General features: G+C 37.0%; 1 protein-coding gene across 1 annotated transcript in view; it reads left to right on the top strand.

The window, feature by feature from the left end:
* The window catches only part of LOC134798606 (acetylcholine receptor subunit alpha-like 2), a 42,357-nt gene extending 21,501 nt beyond the window's left edge, over positions 1-20,856 (top strand). Inside the window, exons 4-8 of the mRNA XM_063770969.1 lie at positions 1,860-2,040; positions 2,269-2,428; positions 18,644-19,214; positions 19,885-20,077; positions 20,632-20,856. Coding sequence (XP_063627039.1) covers positions 1,860-2,040; positions 2,269-2,428; positions 18,644-19,214; positions 19,885-20,077; positions 20,632-20,829 — 1,303 coding nt within the window. The 3' untranslated portion in view covers positions 20,830-20,856. The remainder of the gene's footprint in view (positions 1-1,859; positions 2,041-2,268; positions 2,429-18,643; positions 19,215-19,884; positions 20,078-20,631) is intronic.
* Positions 20,857-26,086: the final 5,230 nt, after the last annotated feature.

The following is a 26,086-nucleotide window of genomic DNA, read 5'->3' as shown; positions in this document are numbered from 1 at the left end:
GGTTGAGTGGCATAAACCATAGGAAACAGTAGGTAGTAGTATGGCGCCATACACCACGTGATCCCCAATTTGTAACCATAAATTGACATAGTTTTTGATATCTCCATAGGTATCTGTGAACCTTAAAAACGATTACCATCCTGACAGTTTTTAGCAAAACCGCTGTTGTTATCAACTTTTTTCTGACAGGTCTTATAAGGCTGCCTGGCCACTGAGGCAGACCGGAGCGGAGATGTGGGGAATAAATAAGCCCTAAGCGAGCTTAGTTACTTTTAAACGAATGTTCTACAAGCACCTGCTAAACACTGTCTAGTGGTATAAATTTCTGTTTGGCCCAGTAGTTGTCAAAGTCGATAAATTAAAAGTCACTTGTTTCCCTGCTTTTGTGCAATTAAGTATAAAATATATAAATAAACAAAACATTGTTATTTAGGATTAAACATAAACACTTCGGAAAATCTACAAAATGACTACCACGAAGATTGATGATTATCGCATTCACTGGCAACGTTTTCGTAGCCCTATACGCTCGTAGCTGATCATAGCGTTTTCTCATTTACTCTAAGAGGAAAGCGACTATTAACAGAGAGCCTAACCGCACGGGTCCCCGGCACTCAATATATGTTAATAACCTACTATTACATGCTTTTAACAGTACGTGATCTGTCGTCTATTACATGTGTATATTGAATGCCGCTGCCCCCCATCCCTTGGCCAGTCACCCGTAAGATTAGCGCACGTGCGTAGCTCTCGGATGATTAATGGCCACGCGCCTGTTTTGACGGCCTGATGTATCATTCCGTTTCTTGTCGATGCTATCAATTAGCAGACGTGTTGACGATGTGAGCTGTATAATATTAGAACTTAAGGACATAATACATAATATATTGCTACGCTTAAAGGAGTTCATGTTGTCATTGATGTTGAAGGCTTATTACAGAGTCGAGGACTACTTGACAGACAAACATGCATGGTCCAAACCAGAAACTGTAATAACGACAAGTAGCAATTAAAAGCATTGTATTATGTGTAGAGTTAAAGGTGACTCAGCTCAGGTAAGAAAGCACATCAAATTGTATGAAAGCATCTCATAACAATCAGTCAGATTCATATAATATGTATTCTCATTTCTTTTATTGTTTTTATTTTCTTTTCCTTTTGTAAGAATTTGATATGCTTTCTGAAAGAGCTACGTATTTGTATAAAGTTATGTACTCACTGAGTATAATTGCATGAATTCTGTAGTAATTTAAATTGTATTTTTCTTAATTACTCGTAATGCATGTTAATTATAAGATGTAATAATGTTTTGAAAAGATGTGTCCCGCCGAGTTTGTTGCCGGTCCCATATTGGGATACCCTCCTCCAATTGAGAGGGGATTTAAATCTTCTCGGGGCTGAGGTGTACGGTTGGAGCCGGTAAAGGTTTATTTGACGTTCATAAGCGCATTGTAATATGCCTACTTGAATAAACAATTTTTTTTTATCTTATCTTTTTTATCTTATCTTATCATGGTTTTAAATTTAATTGTTTATGGATATCGGTACTATAAATAGATCTCCAAAACAACTATGAATGAGTTAACGAGAAGCAACTTTATGTATATTTGTATGGTAATGAACAATTCTTGGTGAAGCAGGAGTGCATATTTCCAAAGTAATAGATATTTTAAAACTTGTGTGTAGGTATATGTTATGCGAAGAAAATATTTAGAATTAACAACTCGCTTAGGTACAGTTAGCATCAATCGTGACGTCACTGATTTTTCACGTCATGATTTTTTGAGTCCAATTTATTATGATAAATTCTGTCTATTTCGTATATTTCAACTCGCTTACTAATTTAAAGTATTTCCCAGCGCCGACGGCGAGTACGTGGTGACAACGATGACGAAGGCGGTCCTCAGCTACACGGGCAAGGTGCTGTGGACGCCGCCGGCCATCTTTAAGTCCTCCTGCGAGATCGACGTCCGCTACTTCCCCTTCGACCAGCAGACCTGCTTCCTCAAGTTTGGGAGCTGGAGCTATGATGGAGATCAGGTAAAATACATAATATATTATTATACGGTAATTGCTGCCATTAGGCGATTCGTCTACTCGTTTGCCCCATATCCCCTCGTGCGGCAAGATGCCTCAAAATGGCCGGCATTTAATATTTTACTTGCCGCCTCGTGACTGCGCGCCGCACGGGGCGAAAATTTAAAATAAAATCATAAAACATTATGCATTCTTTGTATTTAAACACCCTTCATATTTTTTGTCACACAGATTGATCTGAAGCACATCAACCAGAAGAGACAGACCGGCGACACTATAGAAGTGGGCATCGACCTGAGAGAGTACTATCCCTCCGTAGAGTGGGACATCCTGGGGGTGCCAGCTGAGAGGCACGAGAGGTATTACCCATGCTGCCAGGAACCTTATCCTGGTAAGTGTTGTTTTCGTTGGTTTTATTTATCTAGCTCTATCTGGGAGAAAAATTAAGATCATACATTTGAAACACGTCAATCAAAAAAATAGACAGGCGACACTATAAAGGTGGGAATTGACCTCAGAGAGTAATATCTCTGCGTGGAGTGGGATATCCTGGGGGTGCCAGCTGAGAGGTACGAGACCCGTGCTGCCAAGAACCTCATCCAGGTGAGTGTTGTTTTTATTCACCTAGTCCTATCTGGGAGAAAAATTAAGATCATAAATCTGAAAGACATTAACCACAAGAGACCGACCGGCGACACTATAGAAGTGGAAATCGACCTCAGAATTGAATTGTGATGCATTTCGCAACCCCGCAGTGTCAGCAGTGCCGGCCGCGGAGCCGGGGCAACCTTCGGCCTAAACTCCTCCTTGGTATCGCTAGACGTTCAGTCGGAATAATGAAAAGAGAAACTGTAATGCAAGAGTAATACTTGTCGGGAATACTCCTACTGTTGTATATCTTGTGCAAAAGAAACCCCATGTGACCTTACTGAATTAATACAAGGCTTTACGTTCCAATAGGTAGCTCTACACTATTTATTCTGCATTGTTTACAGTATAAAACGAATAATCGCAATCAAAATGTTCGCGCACAATCCTAGTTTAATTATTTCGTTGCACTCTGCAGGGATTTCGGTGCATGTTTATAATGCACTCAATCTATTCAAGAGATTAACAGAAATGGTTTCCAAATGCAATTTTTACGATCGACATTAAGTGTCTGCAGTAACTATAGATTACTTTAATAGACTACGCATTTTAAATAGTGTACGTATACTCCTCGTCACCAAACATAAAACACAAGTGAAGTATCGATACTTTATGAGCCATATCACTCTGTTGCATTCTAACGGCATTTTTTATTATAACACTGTATTATATTATTTGATATTTTGGTAATATTTTATACATTCAATAATAATAGCCTGAGAAATTATATCAGGCTAGTTACGAAACTGATAGATTTTTTAACAAAGCTCTTTTTTGCATTTCACCAATTTGTTTTAAAATAAATTCTATAAAATTGATTTTTGTGACACTTCGTAGGTACCTTTTCACAATGACGATCAATATGAAAGCCGCTAGGGATCTCCTATTTTTATTATCAAGACAAGGTACGAAGTGGCAAGGAATGCGAAGTTAATTCCTTGACCTTACACGACGTAAATGTGAGCGTACAGAAAATACCGATTGCGCTGTCATACAAATACTCTTTATTGCACATCTCAATTATAAAAACAAAACACACAGAAAACAGCAACCGAAGTAGTGGTAAATATATTTAGCTACACAAACGGGTCTACCGCGATATAATTTCATTGTTTTTACCTTTAATTCCGACGTTTCAACATTTCAACCAGCGGATATATCTTCGGACCAGTGTACGGATACTGTGAGTGTTGTGTGTCGTGCCGTGGACAATAAACATTAAACTTTAACGGGTAGCTGCAATTTCTTTGTCTACCCCAAACATTTTTATAAACTAATTTCGGGTAGTTTAGTGGTGTTTTATTAATATATCTGTTGACATTGGTGGGACGTCAGTCTTTCCGTGACCACAGCTGGTGCAACTCAGCTGAAACGTCGGAATTAAAGGTAAAAACAATGAAATTATATCGCGGTAGACCCGTTTGTGTAATTAAATATGTGTACAAAACGCGAGAGTTTAAAGTGTTATAGTGGTAAATAGCATGCGATCCTATCGGTTAAAAGCGATATCTTCCAGACAATCTAACGGTAGCGGAAATTGATAAATTTACACAATGTTAGTGTCTAAATCCAATAAAATTAATTTATCACAAACTACACACAAAATAAAAAAATATCATGTCATACTAAATAGTTATGGTGTAATAATAAAAATGAGTAGTAAACTAGTAACGGCGTGCTTCATCTAGTAGTAAATGGTCTGTAGCGATGAACGCCATAAAAGCAGTATCGCGCATTCTCGGGTTTAAATCAAGTGCCAGTAAAAATGCAAAGCTGCAAACCAATGCAAAGTAATGCGACGACCATCGAATAATAGATTAACTTCAAGATTTTCTTACAGTTATAGGTACCATTTTATAAATGTAGATGTGAAAAGAAGGTGTTCTCAATAATTTTCTGTTAAAGCATAATGTAAGGTGGATATAACTTCGAATGCGGGGTAGTTTTGAGTAGATGACTAGACTGATTCTATTAATTATTTAAAACAAAATAGGGCCCCCGCTCCGAGTCGTTCCTTGTGCAAAGGCCGTCCGTGGTGATCCAGCGTGGAAATGCTGCGAGCATCATGGGCACCTTTGCACCGGGAACGGCAGGGAGCGGTTTGTTTTTTTTAAATTTATAGTTTTAATTTTTATTTGTAAGTGTTAGTTGTAATTTGTATTATTATGATTATTTTGCCTTTATATTATAATATTTTTAAATAATAATAAACAAAATTGCTTTATACTTAAATGTCATTATATTCAAATCAGTCTCCAAACTTATCAAGAAATACATGCAAAAAATAACAACAATCAAAGTATGTAGGTACATTTTACTTGCGTCTGGTATGTACGAGTAAAACGCTGCACACTGGAACCCGCCCATACATTGCTGTGCTCAAAACTACAATAAGTAAAATTAAGCAAAAAAAATACTATTCTACATTCGTAATGTCAAGTAGTGCTTATAATAATAATTATTTACATTATATTTATATTAAAAAATAAAATATTCCTATGATGACGTTACATATTCACCGATAAACATGTTGACAGCTTCCGGGTGAAATATTTTTGAATTAATAATTGGCAGAGGTCGTGTGCAGGTGATGATGGGATCAGAAGAAACCAAGAGCCTATTAAAAACATCTGTCATGTTGTCGAATCTACAAGTTTTACGACTAAATCTCTCTCGATAGTTTTTAAAATCCTTATTCCTCGCTTCCTGGGCCTCTTCACTTAAATTGCCTATTGGGATCAGGTGCTCAGATATTATTGCGACTCCTTGAATAAGGATTTTATGAACAGTAGGTGTCATGCGACACCACCGGTACAGTTTTACATATAACTTTGCTGTCTCTAGACAGTATTTTTTGAATTTACACGTATCGATCTTGTAGCCACTGGAAATTGTTTGTAAAATTATGTAAAAGCGACGTATGAGTTCTTCATCTATTTTAGTAATTTCGGCTGATATTTCGTAGTTTTGGAAAAATTTTCGAGCCACATTACCGTTATTAATATTGCCAAAACCTGGTTTTGGTTGATCTATTATTAAGGAAGTTATTAAGTTATTATTAAGTAAAATTGTATCACTTTTTTCATCTGAAACAGTCGAAATGCATAGAAATAACCTTAAGGTAAAATATTACGCACTAAAACATTGTTTTAGTGAGAAAAAGTTATATTTTCGCTAAAGTAAAAACGCCTGATCAAATAGTCGGAGCAAAAAATTTGGCCCATTTCGAAAACTGGACAACATCTTTTACTTTCGAATAAAGAATCTTAATAACGACAACTTTTTTAGCTATCATGCCTAAAAATTATCAAAAGATGTTGTCCATTATCGGAAATATGACCATTTTTATTAAATTACAATATATGTTACTATTTGTCGGAATACCACAAACCCAAAATTGTTTTAGAACATAAAATACGTAAAACATAATCTACATACCTTGCTCAAGATAAGTCATTGCGGATTTTGAGTTATTCATACCAACTACAATTACTTGAAATAACTATTTTGTTAATCAATACAAATTACCACTGAGATGTGACATATAAAATCCTAGACCTTTGACATAATGCAACTATGTAATGACAACTGATAATGAAGGTATTTTTCTGCAGTGAGGTGCAATATCTCCCTGTTTATGCATATATTTCAATTTGAGTACAAAATACCCACAATTGCAAAGTTGAGTTTTGAGCACTGCAATGTATGGGCGGGTTCCAGTGTGCGCTGCTTACAGCGACAGGCAGCTTAGCATAGATAACGGACGACGCCAAGAAATTTACTGTCGGATAAGCCCGCCGGCAAGACCGAGTACTTACCGCATTTTACAAAACCTACCTACTTAGGTACAGTCAGCAGCAGAAGATGCTAAGCGGCCGAGGTGTTCAAAATGATCTTGACGCGACTTTATTGTTACGAGAATAAGAACGTGTCAAGGTAATTTTGAATACCTCGCCCGCTTAACAACTTCTGCTGCTGACTAGTATGTAGGGATACCCGTAGCGTAGTGGTTTATTAGTAGTTTTTCTACTTGAAATAATACAATTAATAATGTCATTTGTTTTCTAGTAATACTGTTGGCAGCGCCATCTTTCTAGCTATCCCGGAATCACCTGAGTTGATTCGGATAGGACAGGGGTCGGGAAACTTTCGAGAAGAAGATCCAATTCAGTAGAAGTTACCAGTTTAAGGAAGCTTTTTAAACAGCCGCAAATATTGTGGTGACGAAAAGATCCGCAATTGTACCTCCAAAAGCCGCAGGCGGCTCGCGAGCCACGGTTTTCCAACCCCTGGGATAGGAGATACTTTAAGATTTGGCCAAAGGGATTGCGTCAACCGTGATTGCAGAGGACGCTAATTCGATCCCAGTCCTGGGCACTGGAGGTCAGTTTTTCTGTGACAACATAATAATATAAGCAAGTACCACCACAGAGCAGAAGGCAGAAATTATTTTAGCTGGAGCTACAATGTTGCAACAAGTATTTTATCCGCCATAAAAACAATTTGAAGTTAAAAGGATTCCTCTTTTTGCATCATCAAAACAGAATGTTGGTCCAAACACATATTTAAAGTATCAACATGTCATGTGTCGGTGTCGCAAAAGCAACGAAACTCCCGAGTCATTTAATATTGATCAACAGACACCCAACACAGTCATAATCATCAGCAACACACTAACCAATTGTAGGCCTTGTGTGACCGCAATAAGATCCACGAACTGTCAGTCAACAGTGTCGACAATGTTAACAGAACTCTGCTCTGTTGAATTAAAAGGGTGTTTGAGTGGAAAATGTGCATCAGTTACGTCGCTTTAGTTTATGTACCATCGCCCGCACTGTTAACTGTACATCGGTGGACCTTACGCCTTTTGTGATAAGGTCCACCGATGTACAGTGAGAAGTGTTGACGTTAAAGGTGACATTCCAATGGGGTTGGCTCGACGAAGTGTTTTGCAGCTGGCGCCAGCATAGATTTCACCTGAAAATCCTACGAATTCTTTGGAATTTTATGACCCGGATGCCCTTTAAGTCAAATAATAACTTACGCTGGCGCCATTTATAAAAACTTTTAACAGTTGCTAAACCCATATTGCAGAGTGAGGTTGTACGAGAGAGACATTAAATAGGTGAACTACTTGAGGCATGAATCTACACTGTTAAAAATTATGTAATTTTACATGCAAAAAAATTACATAATCCTGTAAAATTCCCGAAAAATCTGGGAAATTTACGGAAAAATATGACATTTTACGTAATTCTCGTAAAAATTTACGAGAATTACGTAAAATGTCATATTTTTCCGTAAATTTCCCAGATTTTTCGGGAATTTTACAGGATTATGTAATTTTTTTGCATGTAAAATTACATAATTTAATTTAAAATTACATAATTTTTAACAGTGTAGTATAACTGGATCTGTCATGAGCGGTGGGGGGAAATGACCGAACAGGATAGTCTCATATATGTTTCAGTAGGAGCAGCAGAGAAAGCGTTATTATTTTTTGTCTTTGTCACAGTCTCACATTTTTTTATTCCCCACCATATATTTAGTATGATTTACAGTGGGTAACAAATAACCCGACGAAATCATGTAAGATATTATGATTGGTATGTTGTCAGGAATCTTAAAACATGTTTATAATTTTGTCGCATTGCGTATGTTCTGTCCCTCACGGGCGCACGCGTATTTCAAATCTTTATAAAATATATTTGTACTAGATCTATATTACTTGAAGTCTAGCATTAATCATTTTCGGGGTCGTCATAGATGGCAGATTTTTTTTTACAATTTCCGTTTATTGGTCCGTTTTAGAATTGGTGTTGGGTCGCGATGGTAATACGGCCAGGTGCGCCGAAAAGTTGAACGCCCACGAGGGCCGTAACAGTGAATGGGCGCTGAATAAAAACAGTCATTAGGATCGCAAAATGTGTTAACGTGCGCGTAAATTATGTTGTTTATTAAATTAGGCTTTCGGAAGAACGACGGTTGCCAGGCGGCAGGCAGCTTGTAAGTTATTTAATTATTTTGTTTTTTTTTTCACTTTTATATATAACTCGTTATTAATTATTATTTGATATACCAGTTAAGTTTAGATGCCGTTGAAATTATATTAATAGGCAAGTAGTAGATTTTTTTATGGACAAAAAAAAACGAAAATTAGTTGAGCCGGCAAAGCATTTGCAATCCCTCTTCTGGTGTTTTAGGTGTCCATGGGCGTCGGTCATTGCTTACCATCAGGCGATTCTCTGGTTTCTCTACTATAATATCATTAAAAAAAATATTCGAAAATATGACATACATACGTAGGTATCAGTTTAAGAGTCTACCTTAATATATAATTATTTTCATTAGATTGAATAGAACACAACCCTCTTGATTACGTACCGATTTCTATTGTAACCCTTTTACCATCACACAATGACTTTCAGCCCCCCTTCCTGAAGTACATTTACCCGCAATACGAATTCCTGAACTTCACTAACACCGATCCATATCCCAATAACATCGCCATTTCCCGCCGAAGGACAATTCTAATTCCGCTTACCGTCCAACACAGCGTTAAATTACTAGGCAATTTGGTCTCTCTCAGTTAGAGAATAAGGTTCAATTGTATTACACGGGTAATTACAAACGGTTTAGGGCTAGATTAGGCGGGTTCGTGTCGCTTTCAGAATACTCGAACGCTAAGGTAAGGGGTAGTTTGGAAGTTAAACTCGTCTACGGGCGTTTTGACTTAACTGTGTACCATTGACGGCCGATTAGCTTTCGTCACAAAACTGACGTCAACGTCATTGTCAAATCCATACATTTAGGGTCGGTTGCACCAAACCGTCTTTCACCGTTTTAGCGTTCGCTAAATTTTATTGTAAAATGGAAAGATTCATAGTTATCTGCTGCTTGACGTTGATCAGTCTGTTAATTGTGGTTCCGGCCCTAAGTCGGGAAAGTTACAGTTAGACAAACAGTGAGTCATAGAAATGTGAACGAAACCATATTAAATGTATGAAACCGATTACCGTTCGGACGCGTCACAACACAACACAACACGACACATCGGACAAAATGTGAATCCGGCTTAAACTAGCTTATTTCCCTATGGTTGTGGTGACAGTTTCCAATATGGTTTCCGAATCGAATAGAATTTGCATTTTGTTTTCTCTAAGACAGACAGATAGAGAATAACAGCCGTATTCGAACAATGAGATACGTCAAATACTAGATATTGAAACGATATGGATTGGATATGTCAGTGTCAAACAAGTGTAAAAAGTGATTTTTTTTTTGAAGAAACGTATTTAGCTGTATTTGACGTATCTCATTGTTCGAATACGGTTTTAAAACTACCAAGGGATGAAACAAATGGAAATCGAAATGTAGCATTTAATTGCTATTTGAATCACCAAAACGACAACCTAAATAACCATACAGAAGCAATTCCAGCAACTTAATTTCACAATTCTCACCTCATCCAACAAACCAAAAGCAAATCTTAATAAAATAAGTTTAATTACACACGAACATGCATCCCCGACCAAGACAAACACATTTGACGGAAGCGTTTGTCAGTTTTAAAGTCATATCGTAATGAAATGGGGGTACGTTACGTTTCAAATATATTTACACGACCTTATTGTCAGTGTCTTAGAGGCGTCTTAATATACTTTTGGAACGCTGGCTTGTAAAGATGTTTGTGACCTCGACTGTACGGTTCGGTAGAAGTTAGGTTAATTATAATGGAGATATCGCAGGCCCAATATTACAGAGTTCTATGTTTCACTTTTATCGAACTGAAATTTGAACATTATCATAGTAACGTTAGGTCGAATTTCAACTATATTGAAAATGTAACATAGAACCGTGTATTATTGGGCTAGCGATATGTCGCTCGAGCGCTCAAAGTGTATTCTGCTCGTACTTGAGATGAGACAAACAAATAAAAGGCGAAAGCACAGTACAGGGACTATGATAGTAGCATACCTCCTATCATCGAGATATCGCAGGCCCAATATTACAGAGTTCTGTTTCACTTTTATCGAACTGAAATTTGAACATTATCATAGTGACGTTAGGTCGAATTTCAACTATATTGAAAATGTAACATAGAACCGTGTATTATTGGGCCAGCGATATGTCGCTCGAGCGCTCAAAGTGTATTCTGCTCGTACTTGAGATGAGACAAACAAATAAAAGGCGAAAGCACAGTACAGGGACTATGATAGTAGCATACCTCCTATCCTGTACACTCTTCTAACTTCTATTATGTGAAATTAAAACTGATGACGCAATTAATGCAACATATGTAGGTCATCATTATTCTCTTGCCCTTGTCCCATTCACTTGGGGTCGGCGCAGCATGTCTTTCTCTTCCACACCTCTCTGTCGCCCGTCATTTCATCATTCATTTGCGTTCGTTTCATATCATCTTTCACACAGTCCATCCACCTTTTCCTCGGTTTTCCTTTCCTCGTACTTCCCTCCACATTCATTCGTAATACCTTTCTCGTCACATGACTTTCATCCCTCCGCATCACATGCCCGTACCACGCTAGGCGATTTGCCCTTACTTTTTCTGTTATGGGTGCAACTTTCAGGCTTCCTCTTATATACTCATTCCTTATCCTATCCATTCTCGTCACGCCACACATCCATCTTAACATTCTCATCTCCGCTACATGCAATCTTTTTTCATCCGTCACCTTTAGGGCCCAACACTCTGATCCATACATGACGACAGGTCTTATGACTGATTTATAGATTTTACCCTTCAACCGAAGAGGCATTCGGGCGTCGCAAATAGTTCCCGTGACCTGTCGCTATTTCATTCATCCTGTGCTAATCCGGTTTTTCACGTCACGGTCAATATCGCCATCGCACTGTACGAGCGAACCGAGCAAAAAGCCGGAGCAGACCGGCAATGTAACGCCGTCGAGTTCTATGGCAGCAAAACTGGCGAGACCGCCAAAATCGCAGAACGTATGTTCTGTTTTAGATCTGCTGATCTTCAGGCCAACATTCTCCATTTTTTGCCGCCATTTCTCAAGTCTGCTCTGCACCTCGAGTTCGTTTTCACCAACAAGCACAATGTCATCGGCAAACAGCATACACCAGGGTGCCTCCTCCTGTATGTCCGGCGACAGAGCGTCCATAACAAGCAGGAAGAGGTAAGGGCTTAAAGCCGATCCCTGGTGCAAGCCTACCGTGACACTGAACTTGTCGGTGGTGCCAGCAGCTGACCGGACGCGTGTACAACATCGGTTGTACATTGACCGGATTAGCTCTACATACTTCCCAGGCACGCATTTCTCTTTCAGAGCCCACCAAAAAACCTCTCGGGGTACTCGGTCATATGCTTTTTCGAGGTCAACAAACACCATATGCAGGTTCTTTTTGTCATGTCTGTATTTTTGCACAGATGGCGAAGTGCAAAAATGGCGTCTGTTGTACCTCTCCCCGGCATAAACCCGAACTGGTTTTGTGTTATATCACTCTCATCTCTCAGGCGTCTCTCTATCACTTTTTCCCATATTTTCATGCTATGTGACATGAGCTTTATTCCTCTATAGTTGCTAGTTGCTGATGTACAGGAACATCCCCTTTGTTTTTAAAAATGGGCACCAGCAAACTGTTGCACCATTCGTCGGGAATGGTTTCTTCATGCAACAACTTATTGAAGAACAGTCAGCCACTTACATCCATCCTCACGCAGTAACTTCCATACCTCTCCTGGTATATCATCTGGTCCGACAGATTTCCCATTTTTCATACTTCTCACAGCCGTTCTTACTTCGTCCATACATATTTCTTTCACTGCACCCATATTTATCATCCTGTGCTGTAGTACCCTGTTCCATTCATTTCCTCATTCATCAACCTTTCGAAGTAGGCTTTCCAACGTTCTTTTATCGCTTCGTCTTTCGTAATCACCTTACCTGCATCATCTTTCACACATTTGATATGAGACATATCCCGGGAACTTCTTTCTCTCGCTTTGGCTAGGCGGTACAGCATATGTAGGTACTCAATGATATTAAGGTAAGTACCCCTATTAACGAGCCCATTAAAATCGGCACTGATTACCGCGGTATGTACAAAAAGGCGTTTTATAAGAAAGCCTATCGACTTTTTTAAAATTGAAGTACACACAATTCTCTATTGACTGTCGAATAAGTATAGCACTAGTAAAGAAACACAAAGTAAACAATTCGAAAAGCGTAAACTAACTCATCGGGGGCGCAGGATTTGAATGCTCCATACTACTCGCAACACCTCAAGTAAGCAAACGCGTATTTTATTTAGTGAGTTCCCAAATCCCCAATTTGTAAATATTTGCTTGCCAATAGTAAAAAACAGGAAATTAAAAACCTCGGTGTTGGGTTCCATTTTTTGGTGTGGTTCCTAATTTCGAGGTATACCTCGGTAATAGCGGAAACGGTAGTTTAAGTTCGAAGGGTTATATATTCATATGTAAATACATATTTCCTTAACTCTTGATGTTATTCAAATATTTAACCATCTATAAAGCTAAAGAGCTATTAACGTGGTGTGAAATCTATTCAAGAACTCTTAATTTTGACTACAGTTTTAAGCACTTAACTGGAGGTTTCCTTAGAAACCATTTTATGAGAATCTTGTTTAAATATTGATATAAAAACAAAAGCATGGCTGTCAAGTCTGTTTTATACAATGTTTCGTAATATTTAGTATCTTCCATTTTGATTGTGTTCAAAATGTACGCGATCTTTATTTATTTTTATTACTCGTAATCAGTTTTACAATAATGTGAATTAAACCGTTTACCGATGGTTACAAAACACATCACTCGGTAATAAGATGTATGGGAACCCAATACCGACCCTAGGAAATAAATAGGTTCATAATAATTATAATTATTATAAAACCTATTGTATTACTTATGTTGGTGTATTATAATTATGTTCTAATTAAAATAATTTGAACATATAATACACAATATGTTGGTGTATTATATGTTCTAATCAAAATAATTTGAACATATAATACACCAACATACAATCGTAATCCAACGTGGCAACGCAGCGAGCGTGATGGGCACCTTTGCGTCGGGGGCAGCCCGGGACGGGTTTCAGTAGATTTTTTATTTTATACATATTTAGTTTATATTTATATTTAAGTTTAGTTTTTAATTAATGTAAAATTGTGTCCGGATTATGTGTTGTGTAAAAGATGCAGTACATTGCATCCAATATTAATTTATTTTAATGTTTGATTTCACATATTTTGTATTGGATCAATTTGATGTTGATGGGCATTTATTTGTGTGATGAACACAGATATTTGTTCCTAAGTCATGGGTGTTTTCTATGTAGATATATAAGTATGCCCAGCAGTGGGACGTATATAGGCTGAATTATTATTTTATTTTATCTATATAAGTATGTATATCGTCGCCTAGTATCCATAGTAGAAGCTCTGCATAGTTTGGGGCTATGTCGATCTGTGTAAGATGTCCCCTTATATTTATTTATTTTATGTTGTTTTATGTAGATACTTGTATACAACATGTATTTTTGATACGACCACATAATATATTAATTATCTAAGTGTAGTTAGTAGGTGTAAGTAGACTCAAAGGTATTCACTTCCATAATTATGTTTTTATAGAAAAACCTAATAAAAATATGAATAGAATCTTATGATTGGAAATCTGATTAAATATAATACCTACTATTTATTTAACTACTATTGTCAAATAAATATAAGTAGGTATATAAAGAAGGAACTAAAAATGCGATGGGTTTATCTACCCTCGTAAAAAGGAACCCTTATCCGCGGTATTTGGGTAGCAATGATCAATTACCACGGTAATAGGCGATTTCGACGTTTTAGGTTTAATAATTATTATTTTCTATATAACTGGCCAAAACAAGTCCAAAAACGAATAAAATATAAATTTCGATGTACAAACTATCATAAAAAATATGTCTTTGTTCATACAGAGCCGACTTATGCTTCATTTTTGGCTGTCTTTGTAAAAGTTGCTTAACCCCCTCGTTAATACTTACTTACCTTATGTTAACTCGATAAAAGATATTACAAATATAAAAAGCTTGACAACTGCGGCCGCTTATACTATCGCTGTCACTGGGAAAACTCCTCTTGCGTGATGTGTTCTTTTTGGCGCCATCTACCGTGACATTGGGTAAACTTCTTGCTTGCCGCAACAACTTCCTCTAATTAGTGTTTGACTTTTAGAGCCGAATGAGTATCGATGCTTAGTTATGCGTAAAGGTACCGTTTGGATTCAGACTGCACTGGCGTTACTGCTGCAGTATTGCCGTATTGCTTCCGAATGCATTACAGCCGCAAATGTCAAAATCGATGTTGATGCAAGGATTTTAAACATTTAAGGCAGTAACGCAGCCACCACGAATGATATATTTAAAAAAAAGTTATATTATGAAATTAATTAATCTGAATCTTGAAGATAGACTACTCTATGAAAACTTACTCTGACGTACAAACGTTAGCCCGGGAACCCTGCCCTTGATCAAACATCCATTTGCTTATTCCGTGCTTCGCGTGATAAAAAGGAGGGTACCTATAGTTGGCGCGAGCGTCAGTACAAACGTGGCTAATGCTTGAACAAGATAGCATTTACTTTATTACACAGCACACGGGCACTTCCGGACCGATACGACCTGCAACCTGCAAACCTTCAAGAAAAGAGCGTACATCATAATAGATATATATTCTAGGTAAAAACACGAAGTATAGAAACAAATAACAACAATTTTATCCAATTTCAACATTAATTAAATAAAAAAAACTCAATAAATTACCTATTGATTGACCCACATAGAGCGTGCGAAATAAATCTTCCTTCGACAAACATAATCAACCACAATTGCAATTTCAACGTTTCCAAATTCGTTTTAGAACATACCGCGCTCCGCCACGTATACGCAGATAAACGTAATTCGCATTTAAGTATCAATTACGCATATCGTCGCATTAGGCGAGGCTACAGAGGCCGATTCTCTTTTACGAATTTGGTATGGTTTTTCTATCGCCTTTCGATATGATATTGAGTCGTGCTATCATCAGTGCACCAGTAGGTGCGAGCGAAATGCCTGTATGAGACGAGTCCTACTTTATTTTCGTTAGTACCAATCAGCGTGAGCCGCTAACGCTTATTAGTGCTCACGGTAAGGCCCAGCCCCACTAGTGCGTTACGTTGCGTCGCGTTATTTCAATCAATCAATCAATCAATCAAAGCATTTATTTTCAGGCTACTAAGGCCCATAGATACATACCTTACAAACTAACATATATATACAATAATAAAAAAACTTAAATACTAAATAAATCATTTTCGTGACGCAGATTTCTGTTGCGGCGTCACTTGCTCTGGTGTAGGATTCGGCAGATTCCCACGGAATCGCCGAAATATCACACCCTTCGGCCAGAAGTCCGTGCTCGTGATGGCGCGATGGCGTCGCAGGCGTCGTCGCAGCGTCGATGCTGCGACATTTTACATATATTTTTATGACATTCCCAATTGTACAGAATCGGCTTCCAAGTCAAATTGCGCTCGAGTCGAGAGCGGCAGCTCGAGCCACGATTTATATGTGATCTCGAGGCCGCATGTCACACGGTGTTATGTAATCTTAAGGGACGTCTCACACTGTAAGGCACTTTACACTCTGCGACTCTTGCAGCGATATTCAGGCCAATTAACATGCTTTAATTGGCTTGTTTCTGGCCAATAACAATAGCAGTCTATATTTTTTTTGTAGGTTTTGTTTTTGTTAGTTGACAAAAAAAAAACAATAAGTTCGATCAAAAATAAAATTGCGCATTTTTAGAAGCCATTTTCATTTATCTACTTTGTGCAAAAACTGTTAAGTACTAATTTTTATGCTGCGTTTTAGACCTATGTTCGTGATTTTTTTTTCTTTCTAGCAAAAGTCAAGAATTCAGGGTTCGATGAAGAATAGTTACCAGATATAGGCCTCAAGATTACTAACAACATTTTTGGAAAATGTACCAAATGTCAAAAATCCGGGCATCAATATTAATCTTGATATTTATGGCAGCACTGCAAAATGCAGTGATAGTGCAGCAATAACGCTGACGCAGTCTCAATTTGAAAGGTACCTTTAAGGATCAAGCTAGCCTGAAATGGTGGAATCAATATATGTAGCACAAAAAATCGGGCAAGTGCGAGTCGGACTCGCGCACGAAGGGTTCCGTACCATATAAAAAAAAAAAAGCAAAAAAAAACGGTCACCCATCCAAGTACTGACCACTCCCGACGTTGCTTAACTTTGGTCAAAAATCACGTTTGTTGTATGGGAGCCCCATTTTAATCTTTATTTTATTCTGTTTTTAGTATTTGTTGTTATAGCGGCAACAGAAATACATCATCTGTGAAAATTTCAACTGTCTAGCTATCACGGTTCGTGAGATACAGCCTGGTGACAGACGGACGGACGGACGGACGGACGGACGGACAAACGGACGGACGGACGGACAAACGGACGGACGGACGGACAAACGGACGGACGGACGGATGGACGGACGGACGGACGGACGGACAGCGAAGTCTTAGTAATAGGGTCCCGTTTTACCCTTTGGGTACGGAACCCTAAAAAGTATTAAACTTGAACATTAAATACTAAATAAATACTTACAAAAAGACCAATGTAAGCAAGCCGCATAATTTCAAATGACATTAACGTAAATTGTAGCCTCAGGCACTTAAACGTGTAGTACAAAACATATAAAGCGAGATTAGGGAACGCCATAAATTACACGCGCGCGTTCGGCGCCGTGTGATAGCGGCCCTAATAGCGGCTACCACCAGATCGCCTCATGCCAGATGACGCAATTATTTTCACCATTTTACCAAGCTTTATAAGATTGCTAAACCTTTGTAAAACAACAGGTTATGAAAAATAATTACCATTGGTGGTAAGTAGTCACCGTAGCCTATGGACGCCTGTAACTCTAGAAGTGTTACATGCGCGTTGCTGACCCTAACACACCGCACCCTCGTTGAGCTCTGGCAACCTTACTCACCGCCGGCAGAAACACAACACATTAATGTTGTGAATAAGGTTGTAAAACAGAGAGATGGTTTATAAAATACAAATTACTGGTCTCCCGCGCGCCGCAATACAAGCCTAGTGCGGGAACCCCTGTAATTTCCATGTTTCAACAGAAGTGATATGCGACTGATTTCTGTTTGTGTTGTAAATCATACAATGTTTATTAATATACCTCTACCAACTACCATAATGACTCAAATGACTACCTACCTAGTTACCTACTTTACTATCTATAAGTTATTCACAGATGTAAGCTTTTCTTGTAGCTCAACGGAGTTCGATTAACATTCCAACAAAGTAGCGAGCAATAGTCAGTTCTTCATAATGTGGAATCTACATGATGTTATCTGTGGCACTACACATGTGTACACACGTAAATACCTCGGCGAAGGACAATTTGTCCGCAAAGGCATGTCTTTAATCACGATCAACGAAACTTGGACTGCGATCATTTATCTCAAGGGGCTACAGCATGAGGATCTTCAAGGAATAGGTATACGGTATACATGTTTTAAGGGACCGGTGACTCGCATGTGTCCTTAAGCTACGGTGACCACATACAGGTAGGCTGTAAGCATGCTTGTTTTTTAAAGTCATAAAAATATAAAGGTGTCAAATTACATATTTATTTATTTCGTTATCGGTCAAGTTATTTAAAAATATTGAAAACAGAGAATGACTCACAACTAACCTCTGCCGACAAATTCATCCGCATATAAATCTTAGAACAGAAAAACCATCCCCATTTAGTAATATAATGTAAAAGAAAATTATCAAGTGCTATGTGCTCCAACACATTAGGTATATCTTATCCTAGGTAGGTACAGCTGTAACTCAAGAATCTTAATTTAAGTCTTATTTTGTTCCAGACATCTTCTTCAACATCACGCTCCGCCGCAAGACCTTATTCTACACCGTCAACCTCATCGTCCCATGCGTCGGCATTTCATATCTCTCCGTCCTTGTCTTCTACCTCCCCGCCGACTCCGGAGAGAAGATAGCTCTCAGCATCTCCATCCTGCTCTCGCAAACCATGTTCTTTTTACTGATATCTGAAATCATCCCGTCGACATCCTTAGCTTTGCCTTTACTTGGTAAATACTTGCTGTTTACCATGTTGCTGGTAGGATTGTCAGTTGTTATAACTATAGTTATACTGAATGTGCATTATCGGAAGCCTAGTACTCACAAAATGGCGCCTTGGGTGCGGAAGTTCTTCATAACGAAGTTACCAAGGTTACTTTTAATGCGTGTACCTAAGGATTTGTTGAGGGATTTGGCTGCGCAGAAGATAGCAGGAAGGAGCTTGAAGAAGAATAAGTTTAAGGATGCGTTGGCGGCGGCGGAGCAGACGAACTCGAATGCTTCAAGCCCGGATTCGTTGAGACATCATATGCCTGGAGGATGTAATGGACTGCACTCGACTACTGCTACTAACAGGTAACTAATGTAATAGGAAGGTAACTAAATTGTGATTGTCGTAATTGGTGGAACAAGTCAGAATTGTAACAAAACAAAATATCACAAGTAAATAAAATAATAAGATATTCATTTGTTATCAGTTTTATTCATAGCCCATTTCATTGTTGTCATTTCAACAAATAAATAAATAAATATTATAGGACATTCTTACACAGATTGACCAAGGCCCACAGTAAGCTCAAGAAGGCTTGTGTTGTGGGTACTCAGACAACGATATATATAATAAATAAATACTTAAATACATAGAAAACAACCATGACTCAGGAACAAATATCTGTGTCATCACACAAATAAATGCCCTTACTGGGATTCGAACCCAGGACCATCGGCTTCACAGGCAGGGTCACTACACTCACTACACACTAGGCCAGACCGGTCGTCACAAATAAGAACAACGAACCTTGTAATTGTTAAATATAATTCTTTTAATTGTTTTCCATAAAAATCACTTAAAATACTAAAACTAAAACTTTGAATTTAAGCACGTGGCCGTTATTTATTACTCCAGGTTTACCTAGTCAGTCTATGGCAAAATGCCGATCTGCATCACTAAGATTAGGTTCAGCGACCTTAGTAAAGTTAACCAAAGTTAACCAAACCAGCCCACTAAACATTACTACTTCTTTAGATTCAGCGGCCTCGTCGGTGCTCTCGGCAGCCTCGGCGCCGGCTACAACGGCCTCCCCTCCGTGATGTCTGGCCTCGACGACTCGCTGAGCGACGTGGCCCCGCGCAAGAAGTACCCGTTCGAACTCGAGAAGGCCATACACAACGTCATGTTCATTCAGCACCACATGCAGCGGCAGGATGAGTTCAATGCGGTTAGTTTATTGTAGTTTACTAAACCCTATGCATTACGAGGACCAAATTCTAAGGTGTTCAACGCCCCTCCCCTCCGTCAACTGTTTTTACTAAGAAAAGATCTTCACATAACAAGGTTTTTTTAATAATCTAAACTTAAACTTTTTTCAAGGTTCTGTGTTGTTCGACTACCAATAATTTCTGAGAATATTCAAGCTGCTGAGGTTCTTTAGTATAATTTAGTTTAGTTCTAATATATTTGCAGTATTTTCTATCTGTATTCTCTTTAGTATATCTGACATTTTTGTTGATTGGTAGAAAATGTATATACTGCTTTTATTTTCATGCATGTTCCAAATGTGCATCAAGTCTAGACAACACGAAGATCAAACGTGGAAGGAATTGAACAGTGAATTTCTAAAATAGTATTAAAATACAAAAAAAATACAAATACAAAATACGCAAGCTACAAAATACAAAAAACGCATTTGTATTTGTATTTGTATTTGTATAGTATTAAAGTATCTTATAGGTATCTTAGTTCAACATTGTTCATGTAATCTTTCGCCTACAGGAAGACCAGGACTGGGGCTTCGTGGCCATGGTCCTCGACCGTCTGTTCCTCTGGATCTTCACCATCGCCTCCATCGTCGGCACCTTCGCCATCCTCTGCGAGGCCCCGTCGCTCTACGACGACACCAAACCCATCGACATGATTCTTTCGTCGGTCGCTCAGCAGCAGTTCTTGCCGGTGGATAGTGGTGATTCTTAAACACGATATTTCAGATGACATCATAAGTAAATCCTTCTGTGACTCAATCTAATAATAACACAGTTTTACTCACGTTAGTTTGTTACAGATTTTCGGAGAGCCTAGGTCTCTATTGTCAATGCTGTAGGCCAAGCACATGATTGGCGCGACAGTATCTCGCGGCGAGATAGAGTAACCGTCTTTTTCTAACTATTTAACAAAAGAGGGACGGGTAGTCTATCTCGTCGCGAGCGAGCCCGGCTGTAGTCTTGTGTGTGCTCATGTGTCTCAGCACATTAAGCGATTGAAAATTAGAACCTAAGCTTTTAGAAACATAATATATCATTCATAGCGATTAAAATTACTTGAGTAAAACCATAAAATTATTACAGTGAGAATATACTTATTTTCTTGTTGAAAGATTCATTGGCAAATCAATGAAGCCCAAAATCTCAGACAATGAGAAAGATTGGCCCCAATAAAAACGCCGTGGTTTCAAATCTTCGCTCTGGCCAAGTAATTATCCAATTTTTTCATAGTGAAAATGTTATTTCAATTTTTATTATACATTTCCGTACGCGTACGGACCGTGAGTAATTGAGCACCCTATACAAGCAAACAGTAGCTTTCAATTGTTTAGAAACCAAATAATAGTACATTGTAGGAGAGGACGGAAAACCGCTAAAAGATGGACGAGTGAGTTTGAGGGCCGACACGTTAGTGGAGGCCCTCAAATAATACGAGTCCATCTTTAGCGTTTCCGGCCGAGGCATTACATAGTGCTTTTCACGACTACTGCGAGGAAATAAGAAAACATTTGCATAAATATAAGTACTAACCCGCGATTTCTTCTTATCCAATTCAGTAAGTACTTATTTTCCGATCCCGCCTTTTTTACTTTTTTTATCACTTTTAAGAGGCGTTTTTCTGTTATTTGCTTCAAACCGACTCTAAACTTAGAAGCGTTTTTGCTAAAAAACCACAAACAGCTACAAAAGTAAAAAACGCCTTAAGCGTGAACTGAATGACGGCTTAGAGGACTCGCATCCAGGCCATAACTGTAAAAAAAATGAACTGAATGGATTAATTGTTTAAAAAAAATAAACAGAATGGTTTTGACATTTCTTTTTTTTTAAACAAGAAATTGGTCCTATAATCAATAATCTAATTTTATTTTTGAAGGAAAAAGTTGCGCCAAAAAAGACCTTTTATTGATTTTTATGTTTTAAATGATACTCATTGCTGTAGCGAACCATCACCAATGACAGATGATGATAACAATAAAACATTGTAGTAGTGGTGGTCAGGTGCTACAGCTAATGCCTACTTTCCAGCTTAGTTTTAGACCATCTATTGCCACATTTCCGAACAGTGGCGTGAAAAATATATTGCATCGCATCAAAAAAATACAAGGCAATTAGAACAGGATATTTTGCTAGCAAATTATATACAGTAGCAAAGTATCTATTGTATGAACACTGTATTAAAACAACATGTGAGGAGGTGTAAAGCTAATTTGCATTAATAAATAATGATTTTGATAAGGCTCATGATGTTTATTAGCTCAAAGGATAACTTTGTGTCAAAAATGAATTACTTATGTATTCAAATGTTCGACAAATAATGTTAGGATAATGTGCATGTGTAGTGTTAGTGTTAATTAAAGCCAAAGTTCTCCAGGCTGTGACTTGTTATTTAAAATGTAGCTAACATGTTCAAGTCAATATAAGTTTTAAGACTTTTAAGCGTTTTGAAATGGTTCTTTGGATGGAATATGTTGCTAAATACAATTCATGTTGATAAAGAAATTACAGAAGCAAATGCTAGGATAATATACTCCGTTTGAAATTGTGGAGGTTGGTAAAGTTGTAGCTCAACGCATAGACGGCTAGACTTAGGAAGATAGTTTTTAGTACGTAGGTATAACACGCATTTATCAATGTAAGTATTTTAAGTTGGATTTCAATCGTTATTGAGATATATTAAGGGCAATTTTGATCAAATTTTCTGAAATCTGTGCTGTAAACACAAAATAAATACGCACTGCCTGCCTAAGTAGGCAGAACAACAGCTGACTAAGTAGATTTTTATTAACAAATAAGATAGATTACTCTTACTGAACTGTCTTCTCAATGATTCTGTTATTTAATATTATCGATGTATTAAGGTTGATGATGACGTCTTACTTGTCTATAACTTTACCTATTTGGGACGTTAATTACGAATAGTTCGAATAATTTACTTTTGTTTTTAACTTGAAATTCAGACTCTGTGGAGTGGCTTAATTGTGTTAATGAATAGTATCTATGTACTATGAAATCTTTTTCATATGTTTTCGTTACATCGGTTATAAAATAAGCGTATTTATTCCATAATATGGCTGTGTTAGATTTAATGTTCGTAGGATCGCTTACAATCTTACTGAATTTAATAGAATAAGGGTCTATTAAGTATTAACTATTCCTTTTTCTGGTACTTGATAAAGTGTTTCATATTTCACTTCTAGAGAATTTTATGCCTATACCTGAGTTGTGTATCTGCTTGTTATAAATTTTAAAGCAAAAATGCATCTTGTGACACAACAAATGAACGAGTATAGGTACTGCGCAGTAAAATAATCATGAATTTTGTTCAGAGAAAACGTTATTAATATTCCATTATTATTTTTCATTACGTACATTTTTGAAAAACCAATTGACAAATTTTTCAGCAGTAGACAGCTAATACAGTATTTCAATAAGTACTTTATTATTGAATAATATTGTTTTCTTTATCTTATTTTTATACAAAATGAAGATAAAAAAATGGCACGCAGAAGACAAGTCTGGATTCAATGTTATATCAACCTGGCACAAATTAAATTCCTCTAAGACTTTATTACAAGGTTATTCACAACCGTACATATTGGTAGTAATAATTACATATTTGTAAGTGGTCGTTTTATAATCGATGGTTATTTAACCGAAAACCTAGCTATAACAGGTAAATAATGTAGTATTTTAACGTTGTAAAGCAGCAAATAAAAGGTATAATAAAATTTAATGTGTTTGTTTTTTGCCTAACGGACCTTTCTTCCACATTGAAATCCTTTTTTTTTAGTTTCAATTATTACCTTGTCATCGGTACAACGTTAATTATAAATTTATAATCTCTATACCAAGTATTTTCATATTACCTCTATTAATACAAAATATATAGTACCGTAGACCGGGGTGACTTTGGAAAATTTGGGGTTACTTTGATAGATTTAAAACGGCCATAGAATTACCATTATTCATTATTTACTGAAAATGTTCCAGTAACTAGTTAGATTACCTACTATATATTCATATTCACGTACTGTAAAAAATCTCGCATAAATATATATTATGGCTTAAAAACTAGAATTTTAAAGTCGCCCCCAATGCAATTGAAAGTCATCCCGGTCAATGGTACCTATAATTATGTCCTAATTATAATTGTATGGTCCAATATCCGCTGCTTACAACAATTTCGCTCCGAATTTTAGTTATAATTTCTACATCATAATTATATTCACATTAAACATGAGCGGTTATAGATTGCACCCTTGAGAATGCTTGCAATTAATTAAAAATTAGCCGACAACATATCGTTAATCGGTACCAAAACAGCTTTGTTATTAAATAGAATTTTTAAATTGTCAATTAAGTGTTTGAGATTGCCATTGTTTTCTACCATTGACAATATCGTAGGCCATTTAATAAAGTCTAATGCTTAGGGAAAGTCAACGCAAATATCTATGGATTGTTGAATTTTCGAGTTTCATCAATGATTTGGTGTACTGTTACATTTTGCTCTTAAATGAGAGTATTTCCCTTTCATAAATTGGTCTCCATACATGTTATTTAGACCTAATTAAGCCAGAAAATAAAACTTACAACTAAAAAACATGTCATATCAGACATAGTGAAATACCTCTTGAAATTGTGCTTTTTTTTGTTTATAATATTTTATAATTTCTAATTTATAATGAATACGCGAGTATTTCTGATTCAATATTATGATTATAAAAGTAGGGAAATATATTTTATTGCAGGTTGAATTTACTTATACTCAATTTCATGCTCGTAGATTATAAAAATACAAACACAGTAAAACCCGCCTAAAAGTTAAAATTATTTCACATTTAATGGCTTTATAATATTATACTGTCATTGGGAAACTAAAACACAACACAAACACATCATCAAAGTGATCCTGTGAATTATTCATTGGCGACCGATGGTCGTTTAATTCGCGGTATTGACTTCAAAATTAGTTCGGCTTGGGATGGAAACTTTCCTGATCTGGATGCTTGAACAAAGAAAACGGTAAGTTATTTTAACGGTAAGTGGTCTTGAAAGGTTAGGTGAATATTACGGCGAGGGAAAAGTATACCTACATGCTGAATATTTCAAAAAATATATAAGACAACTGCTGTGTGAAAAGCAATCATTACTAAAATTATTAAAAATCTTCACTGTGCACTGGTGCACAAATTATGCAGAAACTCATTAACTCTGCTTATAAACACATAATTGTGACTTTGGACTTCTAATTTATAAAGAAACTAGTTATTGATGGAGATGTTCATTAGGTACAATATAAAATGCTTCAGTCTCATAGGATAATGTATTTGTTTTTGAATTTGGTATAAAAATACAAACAAAAATAACCTGTATTTCATAAAACATTGTTAAGGCAATTTATAAATTAATCGAGTATCCGTGTAACCAACAGGTTCTGTTGAATATAAATTAAAATAAATTTAAGCATTTACCACACAAAATAAAAAATAATTCATTAGCAACACTTCACTTTATTGAGCAGTCAATTGTAATACCAATAAATATTGAAAATACAACAATGCGAGTTCGAATTACAGACGCTGAATGAGAAACGAATTTCCACTTGAATCGTGATAAAATATATTTCTGCTTCCACTATTAAATATCAGAGAAGTGGAAAATTATATTTTGTTATTTATTGGGGGCTTTTCAATCTCGAAAAGCAATAAGATGACTTTAGACGTTTAATATAAGTTGCGGGATTTCTCTTTCATGACTTATATATTTATAGAAATAATAGACACTATGAAAGCGGCGTTTAAGTAAATTTGAATTTAAATAAGACTTTAACAACTACTTAGTTACTACGTAGCTACTTTCAATTTGGTCCCATAGGAAAAGTTAAAGAATGACTTACGCTAGGATGGTCCGGGTCCGGGCCGAGGCGTCCAATACTTATTTTTCTACAGAAAGTATCATCGATCACCCGT

The sequence above is a fragment of the Cydia splendana genome, chromosome 17 (assembly GCF_910591565.1).
Source record: "Cydia splendana chromosome 17, ilCydSple1.2, whole genome shotgun sequence".
In the NCBI taxonomy this organism is placed as follows: Eukaryota; Metazoa; Arthropoda; class Insecta; order Lepidoptera; family Tortricidae; genus Cydia; species Cydia splendana.
Note: the sequence above shows the minus strand (reverse complement) of the source record. Positions and strands in the feature narration are given on the sequence as shown.